General features: G+C 37.3%; 1 protein-coding gene across 1 annotated transcript in view; it reads right to left on the minus strand.

The window, feature by feature from the left end:
- Positions 1 to 8,251: 8,251 nt before the first annotated feature.
- oca2 (oculocutaneous albinism II) overlaps positions 8,252 to 24,327 on the minus strand; it is a 97,792-nt gene continuing 81,716 nt past the window's right edge. Inside the window, exon 24 of the mRNA XM_034298272.2 lies at positions 8,252 to 10,469. Within this exon, the coding sequence (XP_034154163.2) occupies positions 10,382 to 10,469 (88 nt within the window). The 3' untranslated portion in view covers positions 8,252 to 10,381. The remainder of the gene's footprint in view (positions 10,470 to 24,327) is intronic.

Raw genomic sequence — 24,327 nt, forward strand, 5'->3', positions numbered from 1 at the left:
CCTTTTATTCCTCTTCCACCAGCAATTTGACAAAGATTACTAATTTTATTTATTATTATCTACTTATTGTTACATTTAATGTTGTGGAACATCTGCATAACAAGTTCTCACTTCCATTATAACATTACAGCAGCTATAAAGAGTCGTTCCCTCACGTTTTAATTTTTTTCTCTCTTTCTTGATGTTAATAAGACAAAAAAAATGCAGGTTGTCATGTTACCGAGAAACCGCAAAGAAGCGTAAACTCCTCGGTCCTGAATATGTCAGAAAACTTAGTTACAGCTTTACCTCCGACACTGGAGACTCCTTCCATTAATGTTACTTTAATGTAACATCTCCTTACTTGTGAGTTGTTAATGTTAACTAATATTCTGTCGCATGTTTTCATAGTCCTGATTCTATCATTTTTACATATAACTAACAGTAATGACAGAGTTGTATATATTTTCTCTTGACCTTAAGTACAGTGAGTTTCATATTTATGCTTATAAGAGTTTTATGAATACTTTTTTACATTGATAGAGATATTTTCTTTGGTGCGAAATGTCAGGATTTATGAGTTTTTTATAAATACCTGTTACACTGACATGACACTGTGATGAAAGACAACCTTATGTCACTTGACTCAGGGGATAACATTAAATCTGAGAGCTATTATGATAGTCAGATGTCGTAAAGGTGTCATGTAGCCTTATGATCTTATGTAAAGTGTTACTAGTATATAATGCTAATAATTGAGATTATTTTTTCACTGTAAAAAAAAAAGTATAAATAAGTTAAGAGAGTGAAGAATAAGTCAAGAGAGTACAGGTATAAAATGGTCAGTGGGGTCACGCATTACTAAGCAAGAAGGTTACATATCATTATTTACTGCTTTACTAAACAGAAATAAGCCACAGATTTTAGAAATAATACATTTTTTTTTTTAAAAAATGAATCAGTAAAACAATTAATTGACAGTGACTAATAAGAAGTAACTCCTGAAAGAATGTGCTTGTATTTGTTAATTAAAACGAATGAGGCTGAATTGTGGGTGCCAATATTTATGCCCACTGAAATCAGTGGATTATCAGCATTTAGTAACACCTTAACTTAAATTTGTCATGCTGAAATAAGCATTTGATGCATTTAATGATAAGGCTATGTAGATTTATGTCATGTAGCCTTATGAACACTGCCTTTACGTGAAATGTTACTGCTGTATTTAACGCTAATAAATGGGAGGAAAGCGAACAGAGTGCAGAGAACATGAACCTGAATCACCATGGTGTTCTAGAGCAGAGCTCAGGCATCCTGCAGACGCAGAACCTGCACTTCAAAAGAAACCGTGGTGTCTGGTAGGACGTGAGGTGGTGGAGAGGTGGTGGAGAGGTGGTGGAGAGGTGGTGAAGTCTCTAAGCAACTCTGTTCCACCATGTTCCAGCTGAGGAGACCACTAATAAGAGCTTCATCAATACCAATTTAAAAAAAAAAAACACTCTGTCTTTTCAGTGTGTAAATGGTTCATTATGTGTGCAAATGATCAAATTATCAGTTACTTCTACAAGGTACAAAATTGCTCTTAATTTTAAATACATTCCAAACGAAATATATTCGGCATAAAATGTAATAAATTCAGCCAACTTGAAAATGCAAAAAAAAAAAAAAAAGTAATAAAAATAAATGACATGTACTCACTAATCCCTTAATCCCTTTAATCCAGGCAATTAACTCCTACAGAATACAATAGACTAGAGCTTACAGTCTGTTATAGCGCATTATAATCACTTATACCACAGCGCTGTTGAATTCTGGATCCTGATTGGTCAGAAGGTGTTGATTAATTTTCTTTAACAGCAGCTCTGACAGTAGTGCAGGTTTATATTAATGCGCTCCTTCTATTATGTTGTCGTTTCTATAGTAACAGCTCAAATGGCTTCAATTTTGTTTTAATAAAAAAGTATGTATAGTTAATGGTTCTGTATGGAACCAAAAGCGGTTCCAAAAAAACTGATCCTTTTGAAGAACTTTTGTTTGGTACTTTGTTTAGAGTGTAATTTTATTCCACTCCTACAGAAACTGATTTGTGAGTCAAAGTCGGCTTGCTCCGAAAAAAGCACCTCATCACAACAAGAGGAAAACATGCCATATGACATGCCATTGCTGTAGCCATGGAGACGAGAGGAGCAGAGGAGCACCCTGGGTAAGCAGCAGAAGTATGAAGAGAACACCTCAAACTGCTACAGGTGCTAGAGTTTCATTTAAATTCTCCACAGAATATCCAGACCCATGTTTGTGTGTTAATGAAACAGGAAATCTGAGCTGTGAGTTCGGGAATGATTTTCCTCAGCTCGATAACACCACAAGCTGATTTTACTCACAAGCTCTATGGAGGATTGTGTCTTTCCCATGAGCAAAATAACACATTTTAATGAATATGCAATTTTGGGGTGTTTCTACCTTTCTAAGTGTAAAATAGAGGGCACTTACAGTCTGTAAAAGTGAATTCCTGATTACATGATACCTTTAGGTTGGACTGTTGTAACACCTTTCTGTCTGGATGTTCCAGTAGGAGCATCAACAAGCTCCAGTTAGTCCAGAATACAGCAGCCCGAGTTCATAAACCAGTAACTTTGATCACCGCTATCTTATCTACACTGCAATGGCTCCATTTTGCAATGATTATAAAATACTATTAATGACTTGGAAAGCACTGAACGGTCTCATCTCATGATACCCGAGTGACCTCCTGGTCTTTTATGATCCACCATGTCTTCTTCAATCAAATGTGCAGGATCTTTATGAGTACCTACAATAATGAAGGCTACAGCAAGGGGAAGAGCTTTGGAACAGCCTTCCAATTAGAGTTTAAGTCTCTTTAAACATATTTGTTTAGTCAAGCTTGTTGTTAAGTAGCTAGATTTTGCTAGATTGCTCCAACTAAAAACGTTTATGCCCAAAAAATGTAACTTGTAGCAAAAGAAAATTGTGTTTGATTTCACGGTAACCGCACGTAACAAAAATGATCCAATAGTGTATGTTAAGATAATATTAGTGCAAAAACATTTTGCCACTACTTTGTTGTGATTGGCTCTTGTTGGATTCACTCACATTTCACTTTTAGCATCATAAGAATTTCAGTATTTCTAGATGACATGTAACATTGACGTACATTTTCATTTTTGCCCCACCCTAAAGCACTGGGGGGCACAAACCTTTCCATAAGGAAACTTTTAATAAGGATATGATTATAGTTATGATGTGTGAAGGTTTGGCTATGTCAGAGCTGTGTATTGCTCCAGAATCATGCTGCATGCATGTCGAACTTTAAATGTCACTGTTCAAAAGGGCAAATGGTGTTTTATTACTTGGCATTGTCAAAACCCGGGCCTGATATATTGAGAATTCTGCGACTGAGTCAGCTTCTTAATTACAGTTGACATAACCTATTTAATCCCATTCTAATTAATATGGAGCCGGGCGGGATGTAGCATCACAGCGAGAGCGAGGCCATGGAAATTAGACAGCAGTTTTATTGAGGGACAGGGTTTCTCGGTCACGGAGCTGAAGGGACAATTACAGTATCTGTCTCACAGGGACAAAAGAGAAGCACTATAATACATATTATAAAACTATAGAGAAATGGCTGCTTTTCCCTTTTCTCTTTTCTTTTCTACACTACACACTGTTAGATAAGGAATAAAACACTGTGTGTTGTGCTGTTATAGGAAAATAATGTGATGAAGCAGAATGTTAGCACTCTGAAGTGAATATTACTGATCATTTTCCCATTACAGCACATCCCAAAGGGTTTTTATTCCTCTTATACAACAGTAATTTTACCACAGCAAGTTTAATTTATTAAAGAATGACAGGTTGTACTTTACATCTATTTTTAGTTATATTTAATGTTGTGGAACATCTGCAAAATTTCAAAGTTCCTGTTGTTACGTCCCGTTGTTGACTAACCAAATACCCTAACCTTAAATATTTAAAGGGAAATTAATTCAAGACATCATATTAGTGCTTTTTATTTAGTTTTTATTTTCATTTTTAGTAGGTTATTACGTGTTTCTGATATGTAACTTGAAGTAGATCCATTTCAACCAGCATCACCCAGACAGACCAAGATATCCATAGATGGATGGATGGATAGATGGATGGAGGGATGGATGGAGGGAGGGATGGAGGGATGGATGGATGGAGAGATCCACAGTCATAAAAGATAGACAAGTAGACAGACAGACAAATAGATAAACAGATACAGACAGGTATTATATCTACAGACAGATAAACAGAGAGAGAGAGAGAGAGAGAGAGAGAGAGAGAGATACAGTGAGATAGAAAGACAGGCCAACGAACAGACAGATAATTAAATAGGAATATTACAGCATCAGTATAACTGTAATGAAATCATATCCTTTAGAGCAGTAATAGTTAATCTGTAGTATTTTCATTTTTACATTAGCAACAAGGAAGAAGAACAGCAATACAATATTTCCTTAACGAAGAAAAAAAAAGAATAAATCATAAATACTTCATAGCTATCGCAATCTTGTGTAACGTGAAAGTCCCCGAGGATCGACGCTGCAGAAGCAAAACAACTCCAACACACACATTTACATGCATTACAAAAGATCAAAGTTTAAAAGCCGTGATTCCTCCACTCTCTCCTCTCGCAGATACGACTACGTGGAGGAGATCAGACTGAAGTATTGTGGTGATCAAAGAGAAGCAGGTAGAAAGAGACAGAAACCATGAAAACTGAGCTGCTGAAACACGGAGAGAGAAGTCGTCTGAGTCTGACTGAATTTGGATGCAATAGTAAAATAATATAAAATAAGAACTCTGTATTCAAAACCACATTACTGAGAGTAGAGTGAACAAAAGTGTAAAAAAGTCTAACAGTGCTCTATTACTTCCCTTAATTAGGTTAGCGTATAGCAGATCTTGTTAGGAGCTACTTACTATTTGTTTTTCCTGCAAGATATAAAGACACAAGTCTAAAATCTGGCACTGTGACTTGTATCCGACAGGAACCTTTCAAAAGATTAATGCACTCGGAAACATCTTGTCCTTCCTTTTAATGATGGAAACCTTAAGGACACCCACAAAACTGCCTGAAAAACCCTATCACATCCTCCAGCAAAGCTCTTATCATCAGAAGTGTATCTCTTTAAATAGATGACCTCTAACTTTACAGCCTGGCACCTGTCCCAGAAAGCAGATGTGAGATTTAAAAAATCTGGATTTTTCTGTTGCAGATTTGATCAAATCCACATCACTGCCCTTGAGACATTGAAAATGGCAGGCTAATTAATTATGTCCAACCATGCATACAGTGTATTAGGAACAGAGAATCTGATCATGCTTGCACCCAACGAGATAGAGGGATAGAGGTAACGTAACGTCCCTGTTACTCCAGTATGGGGGTTTAGAGGTAACATCCTACAGGTAACGTCCCTGTCCCACTCTCAGTGCCGGGCGAATGGGGAAGAATTGCGTCAGGAAGAGCAAAAATACATGTGCCAGAATCAAATATGGGGACGGGTGATGCGCAGAGGGAAAAAAAATATTAACTATTATTAAACATCTTGCTGACATTGAGGTTCCCTTTGTCCCAAGGCTTAGCAATCCTGGATATTAGGTCTGCTCCCACTGTTAGAGTTTTTAAATCAAGACTCAAAATGCTGGAAAAAAGCCAGTAAACCTGAGAATACACTATACTGAAACTTTACATAGTCAATGTAATGGATAACTTTGTACTTGTGTGTGTGTGTGTGTGTGTGTTATATAAATTTTGTGCACTGACATTATTATTATTTTAATATACAATGCCAGTCAAAAGTTTTTGCTCCTCTGGTGTTTGTTTCATTACAGTATAATCCCCATTACGGACACAGACCAAACAAAATGCTACAGAAGAGCAGTTAAATAACAAAACCTAAACCTCTGTGGAACTTATTAAGTGCTCGCTCTCAGATCATAATGCGACTCTAAATGAGTTCTTTATTAAAGGCAGGAGCATCTGGAGGGGAAAGCTGTTAAGCCTAAAGATAAAAGAGCCATAGTGTTAGTACTTACTGTAAAACTTAAACATTTGGTGCCTAAAGTGCCTAATTAGAGTGAGAAAGATTTTTCCATTAGAATAAATCATTAAACTTAAGGAAGAAGGACAAAATCAAATGTAAATGAACTTGTGGAATGTGTATGTGAAAGTACTTGGAGATGTTTTAAAGTATTCGAGTATAAATCACAAAATGAAAGATAATATATTATCAATGCCAAATATAAATAACAGAAATATAAATAATAATAAAAAGTAAATACCATATGGGATCATCCACATGAACATTCTTCTTTTAATGGATGGAGTAAATGTTGCACTGGACGACAGCCTGAGGTTATCCATGTTACACAATTTTAACTCATTTCAGCACAGAATTGAGCTTGAGCATTATTTGATTATTACAAGTGATAGCCTGGCAGATGTTTCCGCTGCTTTGACCTTCTCTTGCCATCTGTGGTTCTGCTGAAGCTTCTGTGTCTGAGAGGAACTGACATTTTAACATTTAGCTAAACATCCCAGCTACATGCAGGCAGTGTAGCACTTTCCAGAGTCACAGACCCCCGTTTTAACCCACTACAAACCTAATAACATTATTAAATTATCTTAGGTTCTAATGTTTTAACACAATCTCTCTGAATTTCCTGACCACATTCATCTCACTAACTAGCCAGCCACCTATCTCAATAACTAGCCAACTATCTATATAAATAACTAGCCAACTACCTAGCTCATATAATGAACTAGCCGACTACCTATCTCATTCACTAGCTGACTACCTATCTCAATAAATAGCTGACTACCTATCTCATTAACTAGCCAAATATCTATCTCAATAACTAGCCAACTATCTATATAAATAACTAGCCAACTACCTATCTCATATAATGAACTAGCCGACTACCTATCTCATTCACTAGCCGACTATCTATCTCATTAACTAGCTGACTACCTATCTCATTAACTAGCCAAATATCTATCTCAATAACTAGCCAACTATCTATATAATGAACTAGCCAACTACCTATCTCATATAATGAACTAGCCGACTACCTATCTCATTAACTAGGTGACTATCTATGTAATTAACTAGCCTACTATCTATCTCAATAACTAGCCAACTATCTATATAATAAACTAGCCAACTACCTATCTCATATAATGAACTCGCCGACTACCTATCTCATTAACTAGCTGACTATCTATGTAATTAACTAGCCAAATATCTATCTCAATAACTAGCTGACACACTATATAATTAATTAGCCACCTGCTCACCTCTCATTAACTAGCAGACTACCTATCTCATTAACTAGCCAACTATCTATCTTAATAACTAGCTGACACTCTATATAATTAACTAGCCACCTGCCTCTCATTTACTAGCTGACTATCTGTATAATTAACTAGCTGACTACCTATCTCATTAACTAGCTAGTGTTCTAATAAACTAACTAAATTAGCTATCTCCTTATCTAGAAGGAGGAATTAAATAATAAAAGAAATCAGTTTTGTATAGATGGTGTAGGAAGCTACATATAACTCATTTTCAACGTTGGAAACAATAGTACAAGGACGCAGGTCATAGCTTAAGTTGTTGTAGTTTTCCGGTGAATTAATCAAAAGTAAAACATCCCATAAACATCCCATTAACTTAGATAAATATAGCCAGTTCATATTAGAATATTCGCAAATCTTACCCAAAATCTTAGCTTTCTAGGGAGGTAAATGGAGGGAGATGCCTCTTCACTCGTAGCAGAAATAGATATCGATATACAAATAGATATGTAGCATAAACGGAGAAGAGAAGAGAAGAACTTTTAGGAAGCTGGGAAACTTTATCCAAAGAACGCTTTGAAAGGCCACTTTTTTTAATTGCACCTGTACCGGGCCTTCATAACACATTTATAAGAATTGTGTAAATATTTTATGAAACAATACTAAAGAATTTATGTAAGGCCCAAGTTCTTATGAAGTTTGGTTCTGATTGGTCCTTTGGTAGCATTGAAGTCACGTCTACCAAATAAAGTCCTGTACAACTCGAAGAAGCTATAGCTAACAGTAAGAAGCTAATTACAGGAGCGTTAATCTTGGAAAAGTTTTGTAAGATGAGGAGGCATGAAGTCTGGTTTGTACATGCTTTTATGGAAAACTGGAATGTAGTTGGTTGAAGAACGCACCAGAATAAATAAAAACAGGAAACAGTTTGACAGTACAGTGTATGTAGAGTTTAATTTACAGGTATTATCAGCTCCAGTATATGATTACAGAAACATATTAATCTATAATAACAGTTTACTGGGGATATTTTATAGGTGTATCAACTCTCTGTAACAGTTATAATTCCTACTCACAGCTACTGAGAAACATAAATGTAGCTAATTAGAATTAACAAAGAAAAAAATGAAATGAGGTTAAGGTCTGTTTTTATGAGCTATGAGTTTCATTAAACCTGCTGTAATTAAAGTTGTCCGTCTCAAGGAAACGTTAACGACTATTCCAAAGCAAGGACACGGAATATTATCCACGGATTGTATCGTATTATTTTATCCTCCTCTGTTAACTGGGATTAGAGTACAGAAGTAAAAATGCAAAAGTCTATTCATCCTGCACCAAAATCTTCCGATTTTCAAAATGTGTTTGTAAAATTACATAGAAATCATCAGACATCTACACAGGAGAGTTTGATCATAGCCGGGTCAGGCACATATGAAAATCCCTTTCATCAGATGTTACAGCGCCTGAACAACAAATATCACTGAAAAGTACAAAAATAATTTCAGGACCATTACAGTAAGAGAACTATGTTTTACTAATTAATAGAAAATCTGAGTAGATGAGAAAGGTGAGTAGATATTTGGCAAGTGGAATCAGGAACTCTTTACTTGAACCCTGTGTCATAAGACTGGAATAGCCATGTCATAAACGTGTCACAGAAAACATCATGTACAGTTAGGAGTTCTTGACTAATAGACATAATTTTTGGGATAATAACTGCCTGTTTCACATTCTATTGTTTTTATTTTTTTTGGATGATTGGCATATATTTAATGCCAGATGTTACAATATGTACTTATTATGAAAAACATCTATAATTATAGATGTTTTTCATATTCAGTTATAGATAAATTTCATATTGGTTCTGGATTCTGATTGGTCAGAAGGAGTTGATTAATTCTGGAGGAGCTAGAAATCACAGGTTTATATTAATGCACTAATTCATTATCGTTTCTATAGCAACAGCTCATTCGTTATGGCGTCACAATAGCAATGTTGTCTAAAATTTATGGAAGGAGTCTCCAGTGTCAGCGCTTTGTAACAGTTAGAGGTAAAGCTGCAACTTTTCTGACATCTTCACAACAGAGAAGTTTTTCGCCATGGATGCTGCAATTTCTTGGTAACGTCAAGCTGCGGGTTTTTTGTTTGTTTGTTTGTTTGTTTGTTTTTTGTTTGTCTTATTAATTTTGCAAGAGAAAAAAAGAGAGGCTGGTGAGGAAACGACTGTTTATAGCTGCTGTAACGTAACCGAGAACAGAAACTAATTTCTTTCATGGACGTTCCACAAACATTACACAACAACTTGTAACTATAAACGGATAAAAAAAAAAAAAGTAAAAACTAAGATGTGGTGTTTAATACATAAAAAATCCATTGTTTGTAAAAATCGCTGTAGGATAAGAGGAATAAAACACTTCAGGACGCGCTGTTATAGGAAAAGAATCAACTGTGGGGTGATAACAGTAAATCTTCTTCCATGGCTGATATTTTCATCCTGATGATTAACGATAACGTCACTGGACATAAAATGCATTTGATAATGTATGTCATCTGCCATGGCATGTTTATGACATGGTTATGTCAGTACTACGGAGAGGTGAGTGTACGTAGCTAGTACAGTTAGTTTGTTAGTATGAAAGCCTAGCACATAAATCAAACAACCAGTATTCACACTCATTAGTGTGTTTTTTACTTTGCGTTTGACTAGTTATCTTTAGAAGCTGTGTATATAGTTACTACTGCTTCTTATCGGAACAAAAAAAAAAAAAAGGATGAGCAGGGCTCAAGTAAAGTGTTACTACGTAAACAAACAGCGAAACTCCTCCCACCAAGCACATTACCGTAGAAATAACACTAGAGATGGCAATAGCACCATAACACAGTGGAAAAACACCGCAGGCGTTCCCTTGTTCCAATGATTTCTCACATCTTTGCAGCATGATACACTGGGTGTTCAGTCAGTATGGACCGGAATGTTTCCTCCTCATCATCATCATCATCATCATCATCGGAAAATCACACACTGTCACGACTCGTCACTCGTACAGTTACACAGATTTAGATGTTCCAACCCAGGCCTATGTGAGTCGCCAGCAGGTAGCACATGCCTATCGTACACGTCATCATCATCATGGGGAAGCCCAACCTGGAACAGAGAGCATTAGGTCAGTAATAGTACTGTATAGTATTTAATATATTATAATATAGTACAGGAGCAGGAAACTGGCGGAATGTAGTCTGGATGCGGTTCAGCAGCCCAAACCACGTAAACACTGGAACAGAACCAAATCTACACTATATAGCCAAAAGTACAGTATGTGCACCCCTGACCATCACACTCATACTGTTTGTGCTTCTTTTTCCCCAAACTGTTGCCACAAAGTTGGAAGCCCAGAATTGTATAGAACGTCTCTGTGTGCTGTAGCATTACAAATTTCCTTCACTGGAACTAAGAGGCTCAAACCTGTTCCAGCATGACAATGTTCCTGTGCACAAAGCGAGCTCCATGAAGACATGGTGTGTGAAGGTTGGAGTGGAAGAACTCGAGTGTCCTGCACAGAGCCCTGACCTCAACCCCACTGAACACCTTTGGGATGAACTGGAACACCGACTGAACCCCAGACCTCCTCGACATCCCAACATCAGCGCCTGACCTCACTAATGCTCTTGTAGCTGAATGAACACAAATCCTCACAGCCACGCTCCAACATCTAGTGGAAAGACTTCGCAGAAGAGTGGAGCTCATTATAACAGCAAACACAGGGGGAAATGTTCAACAAGCACATACTGTATGAGTGTGATGGTCAGGGGTGCACAAACTTTTGCCTATATAGTGTATGAAAAAAATGGTCATTGTTCAGAGACTGATCCTCTGTTGCGGTTTATCAAATCGAATGCATTTATGTACATTATTTCACTCAAGGCAGAGAACAGGGAAAAAGACGTTCCGTCAGAAAGGAAAGTTTTTACAGACTTTCATGGTTTTTCAATTTATTGACTCTCTCCAGTCTGATTAGTGAACAACATGGATTGTTTAACAAAAAAAAAAAGGAAAAGGAAAAAAATGTTTTAAAACAGAACAGATAGAGAAGCGTGCGTTTTTATTCTTTCTGCAACAAATTCAAAATAGATGTTTTATCTGTTCAGAGTCTGTGGTGTAGTCTAAAGCAGTAACAATGAAGAGCTGCTCCAAAACAAATTATAACCAATTCGAATTTTCATTTACAGCCATAAACTAATTCGAAATGGTAAATCATTAACGGGTAACCCTCATCGCCATTCATAGCCAGTCGGGAACCAATTTGTTTCACGGACGTTCCACAACATCAAATGCAACTATAAACGGATAAAGTGTACGACATGTCGTTCATCACTTCACGCTGGCCATACCACATCACCCTGTTGTTTATTTTCCTATAACAGCATGTCCCAAAGTTTTATTCCTCACATTATAAATATATTTGCATTATATAAAAATGGATTTAAACACCAAGATCAGAATAGAGTTCATTCTGAGCTCTGAATACGGATGAGCACAGTATCATTTATAAACGCGTATCCTGTGTTTCATGAGGTTGTAGGCAAATAAATAATTAACACCTCTGTAGATGTCAGTGAGAAAGCTGTGCATGACTGTACACTGACCCATGACCTCAGCCTCTGACCTTTTATCTGGTTCTGACATCAGATTATTGACCATCAGTGAGTCTGTAGCAGGCGGGAGTCAATAAAGCGGGTCTCTAACGAAGCAGCGTGAATCAGAAATCTGTGCCATATGGTCACTGCTCATCTCCTGAAGGCGTTAACGGCCAATAAATATAACACCAGTAACCAATAGAATCCCAGTATCTATAAATTGACTGCAAAATATTTCCAATGATATATGATTCAAGAGAAAGACACCTGTTGAGCTTCGACATGAAAAAATAATAATTACACCTATAATTTCTTTTATTTCGAATATAGAAATCATTACAATATGTTAAAAATCATATACATTTTGCAATAATGTCTGATTGTCATGCTTGAATCTTCCTTTTCATTGTAGATTATGACGAAATATGCATTTTATTTACTATGAAATGTTTGTCATATTTTCAGTAAGTTGCATGATCTGAATTTCATGAAGATCAGAGGAAGAAGAAACGTTCTCTCGTTGAAAGTACAATCCTGTTACCTTGTAAATCATTGTAATTAAAAATATATATATTTTAAGTAACTCATTTTAATGTCCTTATGACGTTAGCATGGATGCTAGTTAACAAAAATGTGCATATTTGCTAATTCTATGCTAGTTGTTTAAGATCAAAATTTGGATAAGAAACCTTTTAAAAAAATTAAGAATGCTACCTGAGATGTGTTCAGATGCGTTTCGAACAGCTAAGTAAAGATTTAATGTTGAAAAATGATTTTAAAAATATATAAAAGTTGAATTTTTAAGAGCTACAAGGGCTAAATAGCAGCACAATTGTGGAGTCAGCCTTCATGAGCGCTGAGTGGCACGTCTGAACATTTCAGGTTTTGAAAGTGACTTTTCCTATCTGCTTGGCTCCACCGTCTTTGAAGAAGCATGTTCTGAAGGAAGCATAAGAAAGGCTTGAGGAAACGTTCCTCCATCTGATGTACGTTGCTTTCATGCTCTCCTTAATGGCCGTCTATTTTCAGAGACATGTGGACAGCCTTTTATACGCTCGCTGGTGGAAATGTCCGTGCGCTGAGAGGGTTCACGAGTATAATTATGACAAGGTCGTGTAATGGCTGCTTTCAGTCATCATCGCTTAACGTCCTTCTGTCCCAGAGTTCACCACAGAGTGTCCGCTAACTTCCACACAAAGGAACGTAATTACTACTGACGAACCCACGTCTTAACGAATACTAGGCTCAGCTGCGTGGTGCGAATTAATAAATGACAGCAGTTCGGAAATGTTAGAGGTATCAGAAATGTCGTCGGGACACACAGTACATTTTCAATAAAGCTTTTTCACAAATCGCTTGTCTAATGTCCCTTAGAGCGTTAGTTTCCACACAGCCACCATTTTCTCTGATGTTTAATCTTTTTAAGCTTTTTTTCTCTGATAGCTATATTTATACGTGTCTAATGTTAGCTAAGTCGAACACACATTGATAGATTTTATTTCACTTTAATGAACTCGACGACGACACATCCGCTCATCTTTCAGACAAAAAAAAGTCCAAACATTACTAACGTGAGATGAGGGGAAGGGGGCGGGGCTTCCAGGGTGTCATTTAATATCGGAGAGTTTAAAACATCTATGCAACTGTCTGTCATTCCATATTCACATGTAGATTGGATCATGTGTCGAAGGCTTGTATTTTTGAGCGATAACTCGTAACGGCGTACACGTATGAAAAACACGTGCAGGTTGGCAGATCCGCCTCGGTTCTTTCAGCGTTTCATAGCGTAGGACACAAAGCGTGGCTTCCCGCCCTACTGATTTGTCCATCCCTGTGAAAGACCCGAGGTCTAGCACTAAGCTGTACCTAAGAGTTGATTCAACATCCAGGAGACGTTATGTTTATTGTTTAGCCATGACAGAGAAGAATTGCGGTTGTTCATCATTCTCCGGAGTCCGTACATCAGCCCACGTTCCTCAGCCTCGTGCTCCTCTTTCCATTTCACTCCATGAAATTTTCATGAAGTCTGTTTTGTTTACATCAGAGTTACTAATATAAAGTGCTGCTCCATGGTCCGAATGTGAAATTCAGCCGAATGGACTTTTAAAGCGTAAAGAGTAATGGAGTTGGTGAAATGCTCTGCACTCTGAGACTGAAGAAGATGGGACGGAAGATGAAGGGAGGATCAGGGAAAAGGTAAAAGCAGCTAGATCACTACAGCAAATAGAGAGAATGGAGTGAGAGGCTGAGTGCTGGAGAGTGTATACACTGAAACAGGATGGAGAGATTACGTGGAGTGGAGAGAGAGAGAGCCAAGGTTTCGATACGTAGCCTGATATCTCAAGCACATTACAGAGATACAGAGCAAGAACTTCTTTCTTTCTTTCTTTCTTCTGTGTTTGTTCTGAATAAACATACTGGTACTTGGTTATGTCACTGATGGACGCCGCAGTGGTGAAAGACGTATCGGTGTTCGGTTCTGTCGTGTTCAACTGAAACGTCCTCCACTCGTTCCCCAAAACTACACCATGAGCAGCTCATGGTCCCTGACCGAGTCATAAGCCAGGGGTTGAGCTCACAGCTGGTCTGGTTTAAGATCCAGATGTTTGATCCCCATCAGGCAGACAGTAGGGGAATACAGAAGCTAGAATTAAAGATGAAACAGGTTGTTGTCATTGTGGAGCATCAGGAACGGGTCAGGATGCTAATTTCCGACGGGACTGATAGCAATAAAAACAGGTGCAATATTGAGCTGTTTAGCAAAAATTAATACACCGGTATGAGTTTCAAGGACAATAACTAACTTGAGCTAATGAGAAATATGAACAAACAGCGGCGACGTCACTGGATTTAATATGATTTTCTATCAAGTCGTAAGAAAAGCTCCTCTAACCCTCTCTTAACTCTAACCTGAAAAACATTCAGTATATTTATAGTGAAATATTTGGGACGTGTTTAGCGACTCTGTTAATAATTTGTTTGATGTTGTATTATTCCCGTGAGAATTTGTTATTGCTACCGCAGTTACACTGACTACACTTCTTTCATTCTTTTCTTTCTTTCTTTCATTATTATTACTACTAGGTGTAACTACTAAAGTAGCCAGTAGGAATACTTCATACACTTTTCATTAAAAAGAAACTCTCAAACCTTCATTTCCTTCCTTCCTTAGTTCATTTCCTTCCTTCTTTTGCTTCCTTTCCTTCCGCCACTTCTTTCAGCCTTCCTTCCTTTCCCTTGCCTTTCTTCCCTTCTTTCCTAACTCCTTCCTTCCTCTCTTCCTTTTCTTCCTTTCTGTCCTGGCTTCATTTCCTTCTTTCCCTACTTCTTTTCCTCCCTTATTTTGCTTCCCTTCCTTCCTTCCTTCCTTCCTTCCTTAGTTCATTTCCTTCTTTTCTTTTGCTTTTTTGCTTCCTTTTCCTCCTTTCTTAGTTCATTTCCTTCCTTCTTTTGCTTCCTTTCCTTCCTGCTTTCCTTTCCTTCCTTCCTCCCTTCCTTCCCTTCTGTCCTGCCTTCATTTCCTTCTTTCCCTACATCCTTTCCTCCCTCCTTTCACTTCCTTTCCTTACTTCCTTTCACTCCTTCTATCACTGTATATATTTTTTATGTACTTTTGTAAGCTAAACAAATGAATTGTAGTGACGTGAACTGACTGCTGAACAGCACTTTCAGGAATATCTTTTTTAATTTAAAGTAATATTTAAAGGAATGAGTTTCCTTATTCCGTATTCCTCCACACTGAGAGAAGGAGACGAGGAGACTGGGATTAATCTCTGAGTGATAACGTCAGTCTCTCAGTGCCGTGAGCTGCACAGAGGAGCGCTAGCTGCTGAGCAGTAATTAAGTCGTGGACGGCGTGAGTGAGAAACTGGGATTATCTCCACCATCCCTCGCTCGCTGCTCTTTAGCGGCGAGGCCCCAGATGGTTCGAGTTTGGACGGCCATCATTGTCCTACATGGCAGTGGTTAGCACACACACACACACACACACACACACAGCCAACTGTGAGCGCCAAAGTGGCTTGGCAGCGTCGGTGAAAGAGAATCTATGTAATCCAAGCACAAGATCCACTCTGATTAGCAGTCAGGAAAATGCGCATGTACAGACTCGCCAAGCTGGGAAGAGGGAGAAGGCCGTCGCTGGGGTGGTTCTGGGGTAGAATGGGGGGGCAGTACACTGATGATGTCATCCTTACTCAAATCTGTTCTAGTTAAGATGTAGACACCAAAGAAGTTTACACACACACACACACACGCTAAAAACTAGCAGCTGAACATTTTTTTTTTACTGTAAAACCTACAGCTGTATACTGCATTGCAACTAACAAGTGACCTTTTTTAAAAAAAAAAAAGAAAAGAAAAAAAAGGAAAAACTAGCAGCTAAATTTGTAGCAATTTACTAGCTACATTTTACAAAGAATAATAAAAACTGACAGGAGATTTAAAAAAAAAAAAAACAGCTGACCGAAAAAATGATAACTAGGATATGAATTCTGTAAAGAAAAAATTAAAAATAGCAGCAGAATTTGTAAAAGATTTATAAAAACAAACAAACAAACAACAAACCAGCAATTGAATTAATTATCATATAATTTTTTATAAAATAGTAGCCCGTTATTTTATTTTAATATTTGTATTAAAAAAAAGAGTTATATTTATTTTAAAAAATTCTCACAATTTAGGAGCTGAATTTTTTTAAAGAATAAAAATTCCTTCAAATCAACAGTTGAATTTAAAAAATATATATAAATACTGCAGTTGACTTTAAAAAAATATTAATTTGTAAAATCTAGCAGCTGCTTTTTTATAAATACTGTAGAAAACTAACAGCTAAATTTGCAATAGTTGCAAAAAAAAATTAGTAGCTGACTTAACAAATTGGAAAAACTAAGATATGACATTTAAAAATCTGCAAAAAAAATTTATAAATAAATAAATAAAAGCTGCATTTCTAATATTGATTTTTTTTAAAAATAGCAAAAGTAGCATTTAAATAAAAAAAAAATTGTAAAAAAAAAAAAAAAGTGCAGCTCTACTTTAAAAATAAAAAAACTAGCAGGTGATTTTTTTAAAGGTGCCTTTACACAACATTAAAAAAAAAACGAATTTTATTTTTAATGCAGATGTCAGTTAAGCAGCTAGTCGCGCTTCATTCATGCTGATTCAGTAGTTTTTGAGGAAGTGGAAAAGGTTTCGTTGAGGTTCGGCTCATCTGCTCTCACACTCTATTATTACTCTGTTATATAAGATGCGCTTTTGTCTCTGAGGATTCTTCGAGACACACAAACAGAATGACCTTCCTGGTAAAAGCTTTGCTTTCTGACTGGAAAGCCATCATGATGGTAGCAGAGCGAGAGAGAGAGTGAGAGTGAGTGAGAGAGAGAGAGAGAGAGAGAGAGAGAGAGAGAGAGACATATGTGGACCTCAAATAGTCACATTTCTGTGATTTTTTTTTCCTGTTATAGTTGCATTTTTCCATGAAATCACAACTCCTGTACCACCAACTCACCAAACGATTACTCGACATCACTTAAATATATTAAACTACTGTCCAAGCTGCTGCTCAGGAGACCTGAGAAAACCTGAGTTTTATTACAAACCTCTTCACTTTGTGTTCATTTCTCACTTCTAATCAGTTGTAGGAACATTTTGGTCACAAATGAAATGTGCACGATGTCCTCATTAGTAGCAGTTTATGAGCCAAAACATTAGATCTTTAGTTTTATCCATTAAACATCACCAATAAGGGAAACTTCTGACTAGCAGTTTAACATCAAACACGTCTAAATCATCAGCATCACACGATCGCCTTGAAAGACATCGCTTAGCTTCATCATTTCTATACAATTAAATACACAAATCAAACTTCTAACTCCTCTTTCAAACTTTAGGCCACGCCCCCTACCCGAATCGAATGCCAGTGTTGGAGTGACACCAAACTCCAGGCTGTATTCAGAGTCAGCAACTAAAGTCTAAATATTTCCATGGGGAAAGTTCCTCGTATTCAGAGACGGGTTACGCGCCTGCTTAAGTTTATTTTCTAGACTCTTCATTCAGAGAATGCGAAAGACCTGCGTGTAGTTCACGCCTCCGAGGTTGCCAGGTTCTTCTTTAGTAGAAATATCCGAGAGATGTTTTTCTTTTACTAATTATTCAGAAGTTTATAAAATAGCACTTGATCCTGCTCATTTCCAAGGAATAAGTTAGCTCTGCTGCGTGGTGCGTCACATGCTAACTGTCAGCGCAATATTCTTTTTCTTTTTTTATTTTACATTTTCAGCATGTTTGTGTGCTCGAGTGCGCTTTAACACACTAGCACATGGTGTGTGATAATAAGTTATTGCTTTGCATATTACACTAATATAATCTAGGGAGATTATCATGAATGACAGGATGGTCTCTAAACCCTCTTCTGAGAGTAAAACCGAGGGTCCAGATGTGCCACGTCAACCCCCTGCCTTCATTACAGATGTTTCACACTATCCCACCTGCAGCCACAAGTGAGGATGTAAACAGACGGAGTAACCGGGTCAGCACCTTCAGTAATTACGCATTCCTGATCACGAGCTTACACACTCCAGATACGAATAGATTACTGACAATCAACAGATAATGTCTTCTAAACAGATACGCCCTTTTCTGATTGAGAGTACGCTGGGCATTTTTCATTTTTTCTTGCATTTGGATGTTTGACGTTCTGTTTTACTATTTTAGTGTTTATCTGTTTTACTGCTTTACTGTTTTTGGTCATTTTTTTATCTTTGATTTTGTGTTTTTGTGGTTTTGTTGTATAATTGTAAAGCAACCATGAATTTGAGAAAGACACTGTATATATTATTATTATTATTATTATTATTACTATTCAAATTTAGAGAGGAAAAGGAGGCCTAATATTCAGGTGTTGTTTGAGAGTTTGCCAGAAAGATTCACAGGTTGAGACTAGAGATGGCTCTGATCCGATATCCAGTATCAGTACCGGGTCGATACCAGGGGAAAAAAATGGTGGCTCGGATATCACACACCAGATATCAGATTCTGTAACGATTTTTGTGTGAAAGACTTTAACTGTGAAGTGCTTCAGTTAAAAAAAACATTTTAAAACTTTTTAAAGAAAACAATATCGGATGGGTTTCAGTATCAGCTTGTACTCAATATCGGTATTGGAAAAGAAAAAGTGGTATCACGCCATCTATAATTGAGACTAGGAGTGTTCATCACAGCCGAGGTTACGCAATAAAAAGTTCACACGAGCGGGAGGTTTTTACTTTCGTGCTGACAGAAAAAAAGAAATATCACATTCATTCATATTGACATCATTCATTCATCCTTAGTAACTGCCTGGTCAGGGTCACGGTGGTTTAAATTACGCTACTAATTTGCGTATATTTTTGGGAAATAGAACCACAGAAAATATCACAGTAGGGATTTAAAAAACAAAAAGAGAGAGAATAAAGAAGACCTTTTGGTTTAGACCACATCCACTTCGGGTTTAAATCCAAATACAGATACTTGGAGCATTAAACAAATACAGATACAGATAGTGTCATTGCTTTACACTCTTATTTCACACACACACACACACACACACACACGACCCTGCAGAGATTTAGCACTGTAATGAGCCGGTCATTAGGACATCAGGCTCGGGGAGATGCACCTCGTTAGCATGTAGCCTGTGTGCCACTAACTGGCTTATTGACTTCTGACATACAGTATTTCAGAGTGATGTGATTTATTATTAATAGAGAAGCGCTTATTATTTGCCGCGATAAAAACGCTCAGCGAACACAAAGGAGGCAGAATACAAAAAGTGGGCGGAGCAAAGTTTAAAACCCTTTCTTTAAGTATAAAAAAAAACGCACTTTTTTTCTTGCCTACTAGGATCTATTGTAAAATGGAGGAAATGGTCACACAATGGTGTGAATTTTAGAAAGGTACACAGTCACTTCCTACACCTCTGAGCTGACATTTTCCACACAGGCTCAGCCCACACGCTGGGCCAAGTCGAGTCCAGTTACCTCGGAAAATTCCGGCTTTATAGCACGCAGCATGCTGTCCATCAGCACAGAGACTGCAGAAGGTCACACACACAATACTTTCTTAACATGACGTTCCTGTAAAGTGTGTGCTCTTTACTCGAGGTGATTTATTTGCAGACACAAGGGCCTTTTTTTTTCCAACGGGGTGCCAAATCTTTTGGTACAACCGGACCTGGAAGTGTATTTTTTTTCCATGGTCCATCAGTTCAATACCAAAGTTTGCAGCTGGAACTAATCGTAAAGCATATAATGCTTTAATGCTAATCCTTGTGTTTCGTATGACGTCACGGCGGCCATTTTGAGACTTGAATACAGGACTGACTCAATCAGAGTCTGTGTTTCATTACCAACATTCATTTTCATTTTATACTGAAAATCAACTCCCATAATACACTTCACGACCTACGCTGCAGCGGATCCTCCCTGTCACGCAGCCACGTAGCTAGGTTAGCTAGCTAGCTATGATATGGAACAACTGGCAAGGATTGCTAGGAAAAATTAGCAAAAATTTTCCGACATGTTCAGAACACTATGTTTACACTTCGTGGTTCTTCAGTAACACAACAAGCTGCAATTTTTCGTCTTATAAACTTCAAGAGTAAGGAAAAAAGAGATGCTGGTGAAGGAACGACTGTTTATAGCTGCTATAACGTGAGTGAGAACAGGAACTAACTTGTTGCACAACATTAAATGTAACTATAAACGGATAAAGTATGACGTGACATTCTTCAATAAATTTGTAATTTCACTGGCAAATTTCTCTGGTATAAGAGGAATAACACACTTGGAGATGTGCTGTTATAGGAAAATAATCCACCTCAGCGTGCTAACGGTAACTTTGTTGCATCATTGATTATTTTACTACAGCAGCATGACATGGAGTGGTTTATTGGTTCCTTTAACTATTTTAAATTGGCCATGATTCAGATTTTTCGGATTTTTCCGATTGTGTAATGATGTTGGAAAATGAACTACCTTGGTTCCTGTTTGTTTTTATTTTTGTTTGCCACATTTACGACCTCATTTTGGATATTTTAAACCCACAAGCGTCCATATTACACCCTGCTTGTGAGCACAATACCATGCACAAGCAGGTGTGTGGTCAGAGAGCGAGTCCAGGAAACTCAAAGCGGAGAAATCTCTAATGTATGGATGTGTTGCATGAGCGCAGGGCTTCCACTGAACGCCACTCATTGTTCTTGATTGCCGTTTTCCGAGCGCGTTTGACTCGTCGCCAAATGCAAATGGCACACCTGTAGCCTCGGAGAGCCGCTTTAGCATTGTGCTAGGTGCAGGAGTTGCTGGGAGACCTGGCCATGAATGGGAATGCTAATTACTCATCAGTAGGCGAGGTGAGCGTGGCGAGGTTGCTGAGGGAGACGTTCAGCTAAATCAGTAAACACTGCCTTTACCTGAAATGTCATTTTGGTTCTGCTTCGTTTTTGTTCACGAGCTAAACAATGAGCTCTAGTTTATTCGATTAAACGCTGGCACAAACACGAGGAAGAGAAAGCGGAAACAAGCAACGTTAACGTGACCCGGAATGCTAAATCCGATTAGACATCATACATCCATGAGGAGCGAGAACCTGGTTTCATCCACACCACCTTCTCCTCGCAAGTCTCCACAATGTCACAGAGACAGGAAGGCGGAAAAAAAAAATGGAATCATATTCCTGGTCTTGAAGCTCTACAGTGAAGGAACAAGACCATCGCTGAAGTTGAATTCTGGATTCTGATTGGTCAGAAGGTGTTGATTTCATTTTCTAGAACAGCAGCTCTGACAGTAGCGCAAGTTTATATTAATGTTCTAATATGTTATTGTTTCTATAGCAACAGTTCATTCACAGGGACTGCTACAGCACATGCTCCATGTAAAAATGGATTTAAAAAAAACGTGTGTATTCATTAATATATAGAGTAGATTTTTTTTTTTACATTTATGGAAGGAGTCTTCAGTGTCAGCGCTTTGTAACAGTCAGAAGTTAAAAAGCTGTCACTTTTCTGACATCCTCAGGACAAAGGAGTTTACGCTTCTTTGTGGTTTCTCGGTTACATGACAAGCTGCGTATTTTTGTTTGTTTGTTTGTTTGTTTGTTTTATTAACTTCAAGAGACAGAAAAAGAGAGTCTGGTGAAGGAATGACTGTTTATAGCTGCTATAACGTAAGCGAGAACAGGATTCATGGACGTTAAATGTAGCTATAAATGTATAAAAAGTACATTGTATTGTTCTTCGATACTTTTCAGGAATAAAACTTTTCAGAAAGTGATTATTTGCCTACAGTACCATGGCCTGTCATGTTTTATTTCCAACACACTACTAAAACCACAACTAAGAGCTGGAGCAATATAATTAAAAAAATGTTAGCACGATATTTCAAGACATTTCTATGATACACAATATGTAGGCTACCTAACAAACTACCAAAAAAATAGTAGTTTACATTTAAAAAATAAATGTTATATATATATATATATATATATATATATAGATATATATGTTTAAAAAAAAAAAAGGGTAAATGAAAGATTTAAAAAATAAGACTTTATCAAATCTGCATAAAGAGTTTTAATTTGTTATTGTTTAAATTTATAGAGCATTTATAATATATATATATATATATATATATATATATATATATATATATATATATATATATATATATATATATATACACATCACAAAATCTACAATATGTTAGAAATAGAAAAGTGTATCATGACATAATTTATCACAAGATAATGATATTTTATTGTCATATCGCCTAGTTGGGATACCAGGTGGAGACAAACACAAGTCCTTTCAACCCTAAATAAATTGCATTTTTCTTACAACAATTGATAAATAATCTACGTTAAAACACAAAAATTAATCTTAAGTGGATGCCAAAGATGAAAGCGTCATGATTATAGATGTATAAATAAGGGATGCAGCCCTGCGAGCACTCCAGCTACTAACAATTATTACTTTTTAAAGCTAATAATTATTATATTAATGTTTGTGTATGACCTGCCAATATACATTTGCTGAATAACAATATTATTGCGAGTATATACGACAATAATTTAAAAAAATAAAATACTTCACAGTTTCTTATCCATATTCACTAGTACACCAGCCAAGCTTCTTATTTAGCAGTCTTGTTATTCTGACACCAGGCCAGCGTCCCACATGGCATCACTACATCCTGACCAAGGCCCCGTTCCTCTCGACTCCATCCCAACACTTCCCACTTACACACCAACGAGAGCCAATTATGGCCAACCCTTAAGAACCAGCTATTTATCACAACCCTCAAGAGCAAATTCCATCGAGAGCTCACGTTATCGTCTGCATAAATTCAGCTCCATTTCTGATGCACTACATTATTTCCAAAAGCTTACAGTCTAAACACCACTGATAACCACGGCCTGGGTTCTCTGCTCTGTAATTGAGGGGACGAGACAGAGAGGGAGGTTAATGATGAATGAGCAATTATCCCAACATCTGCTGCCTCCATTTTTGTTTTTGCAAGTGCTGCTAAATAAAGAATACAAAAAAAAAAATCCCTTAGGAAGTCACAGCCATCCAGTCACCATCGCAACCCCCGGTCTACTTTAGCTCTGAAAAGCTTCTCCACTATTCTGCATGTGGATATTGAGTCGGGATTCACAGATACCAAATTAGTAAATTAGCAAATTTTACTTTAGTATGCTTCTTCAAATTAGATAGAGTTCATGCCTACTCCAGCATATGGAACTATTTTCCTGAGGTAGGGCCAGGGGCGCTCATCCTCAAGTTCCACACTGGAGTCTGGTGGATTATCCATCTACAAACACACACACACACACTGTGTAGCATGCGGACAGGGTTGCCAGGTTTCAGCAAAAGCTTCACCCCAGCTACATCTCACACCAAAAGACCTGAAACTAGACTTAAATTTTGGACAATGCAGAAAAGTGTTCATGCATTTTTTTCCCCCCTTTTCCTCAGTCTTGTCATGGGAAACAAAAAACACGATCACCGTGGTGCGCACGCATTTCTGATTCGCAGTCTCTGCAGCACATTTTTATCATCGCCTGCTACAGCTATTATCCACTTCATAATCCCTCTTTTCCCTCTCCTAATCTTACAACAGAAATGCTTCTATACATCGCACACATACTGTCTGCACTTACGCTTTCCCTTTGTTTGCCATAGCATATGTACAGTACGTTTTTGCTTAAATCAGATTTTATTCCAATTATTTACTTTAAAACAAGATCTTGGTGAACGTCGATTATTTATAAACTACACCTTAAAAAAAACACCACCCAAAGACTTCCACCTGCAACCTTGTCCCAAAACT

Source organism: Pangasianodon hypophthalmus, chromosome 2, assembly GCF_027358585.1.
Source record: "Pangasianodon hypophthalmus isolate fPanHyp1 chromosome 2, fPanHyp1.pri, whole genome shotgun sequence".
Lineage (NCBI taxonomy): Eukaryota > Metazoa > Chordata > Actinopteri > Siluriformes > Pangasiidae > Pangasianodon > Pangasianodon hypophthalmus.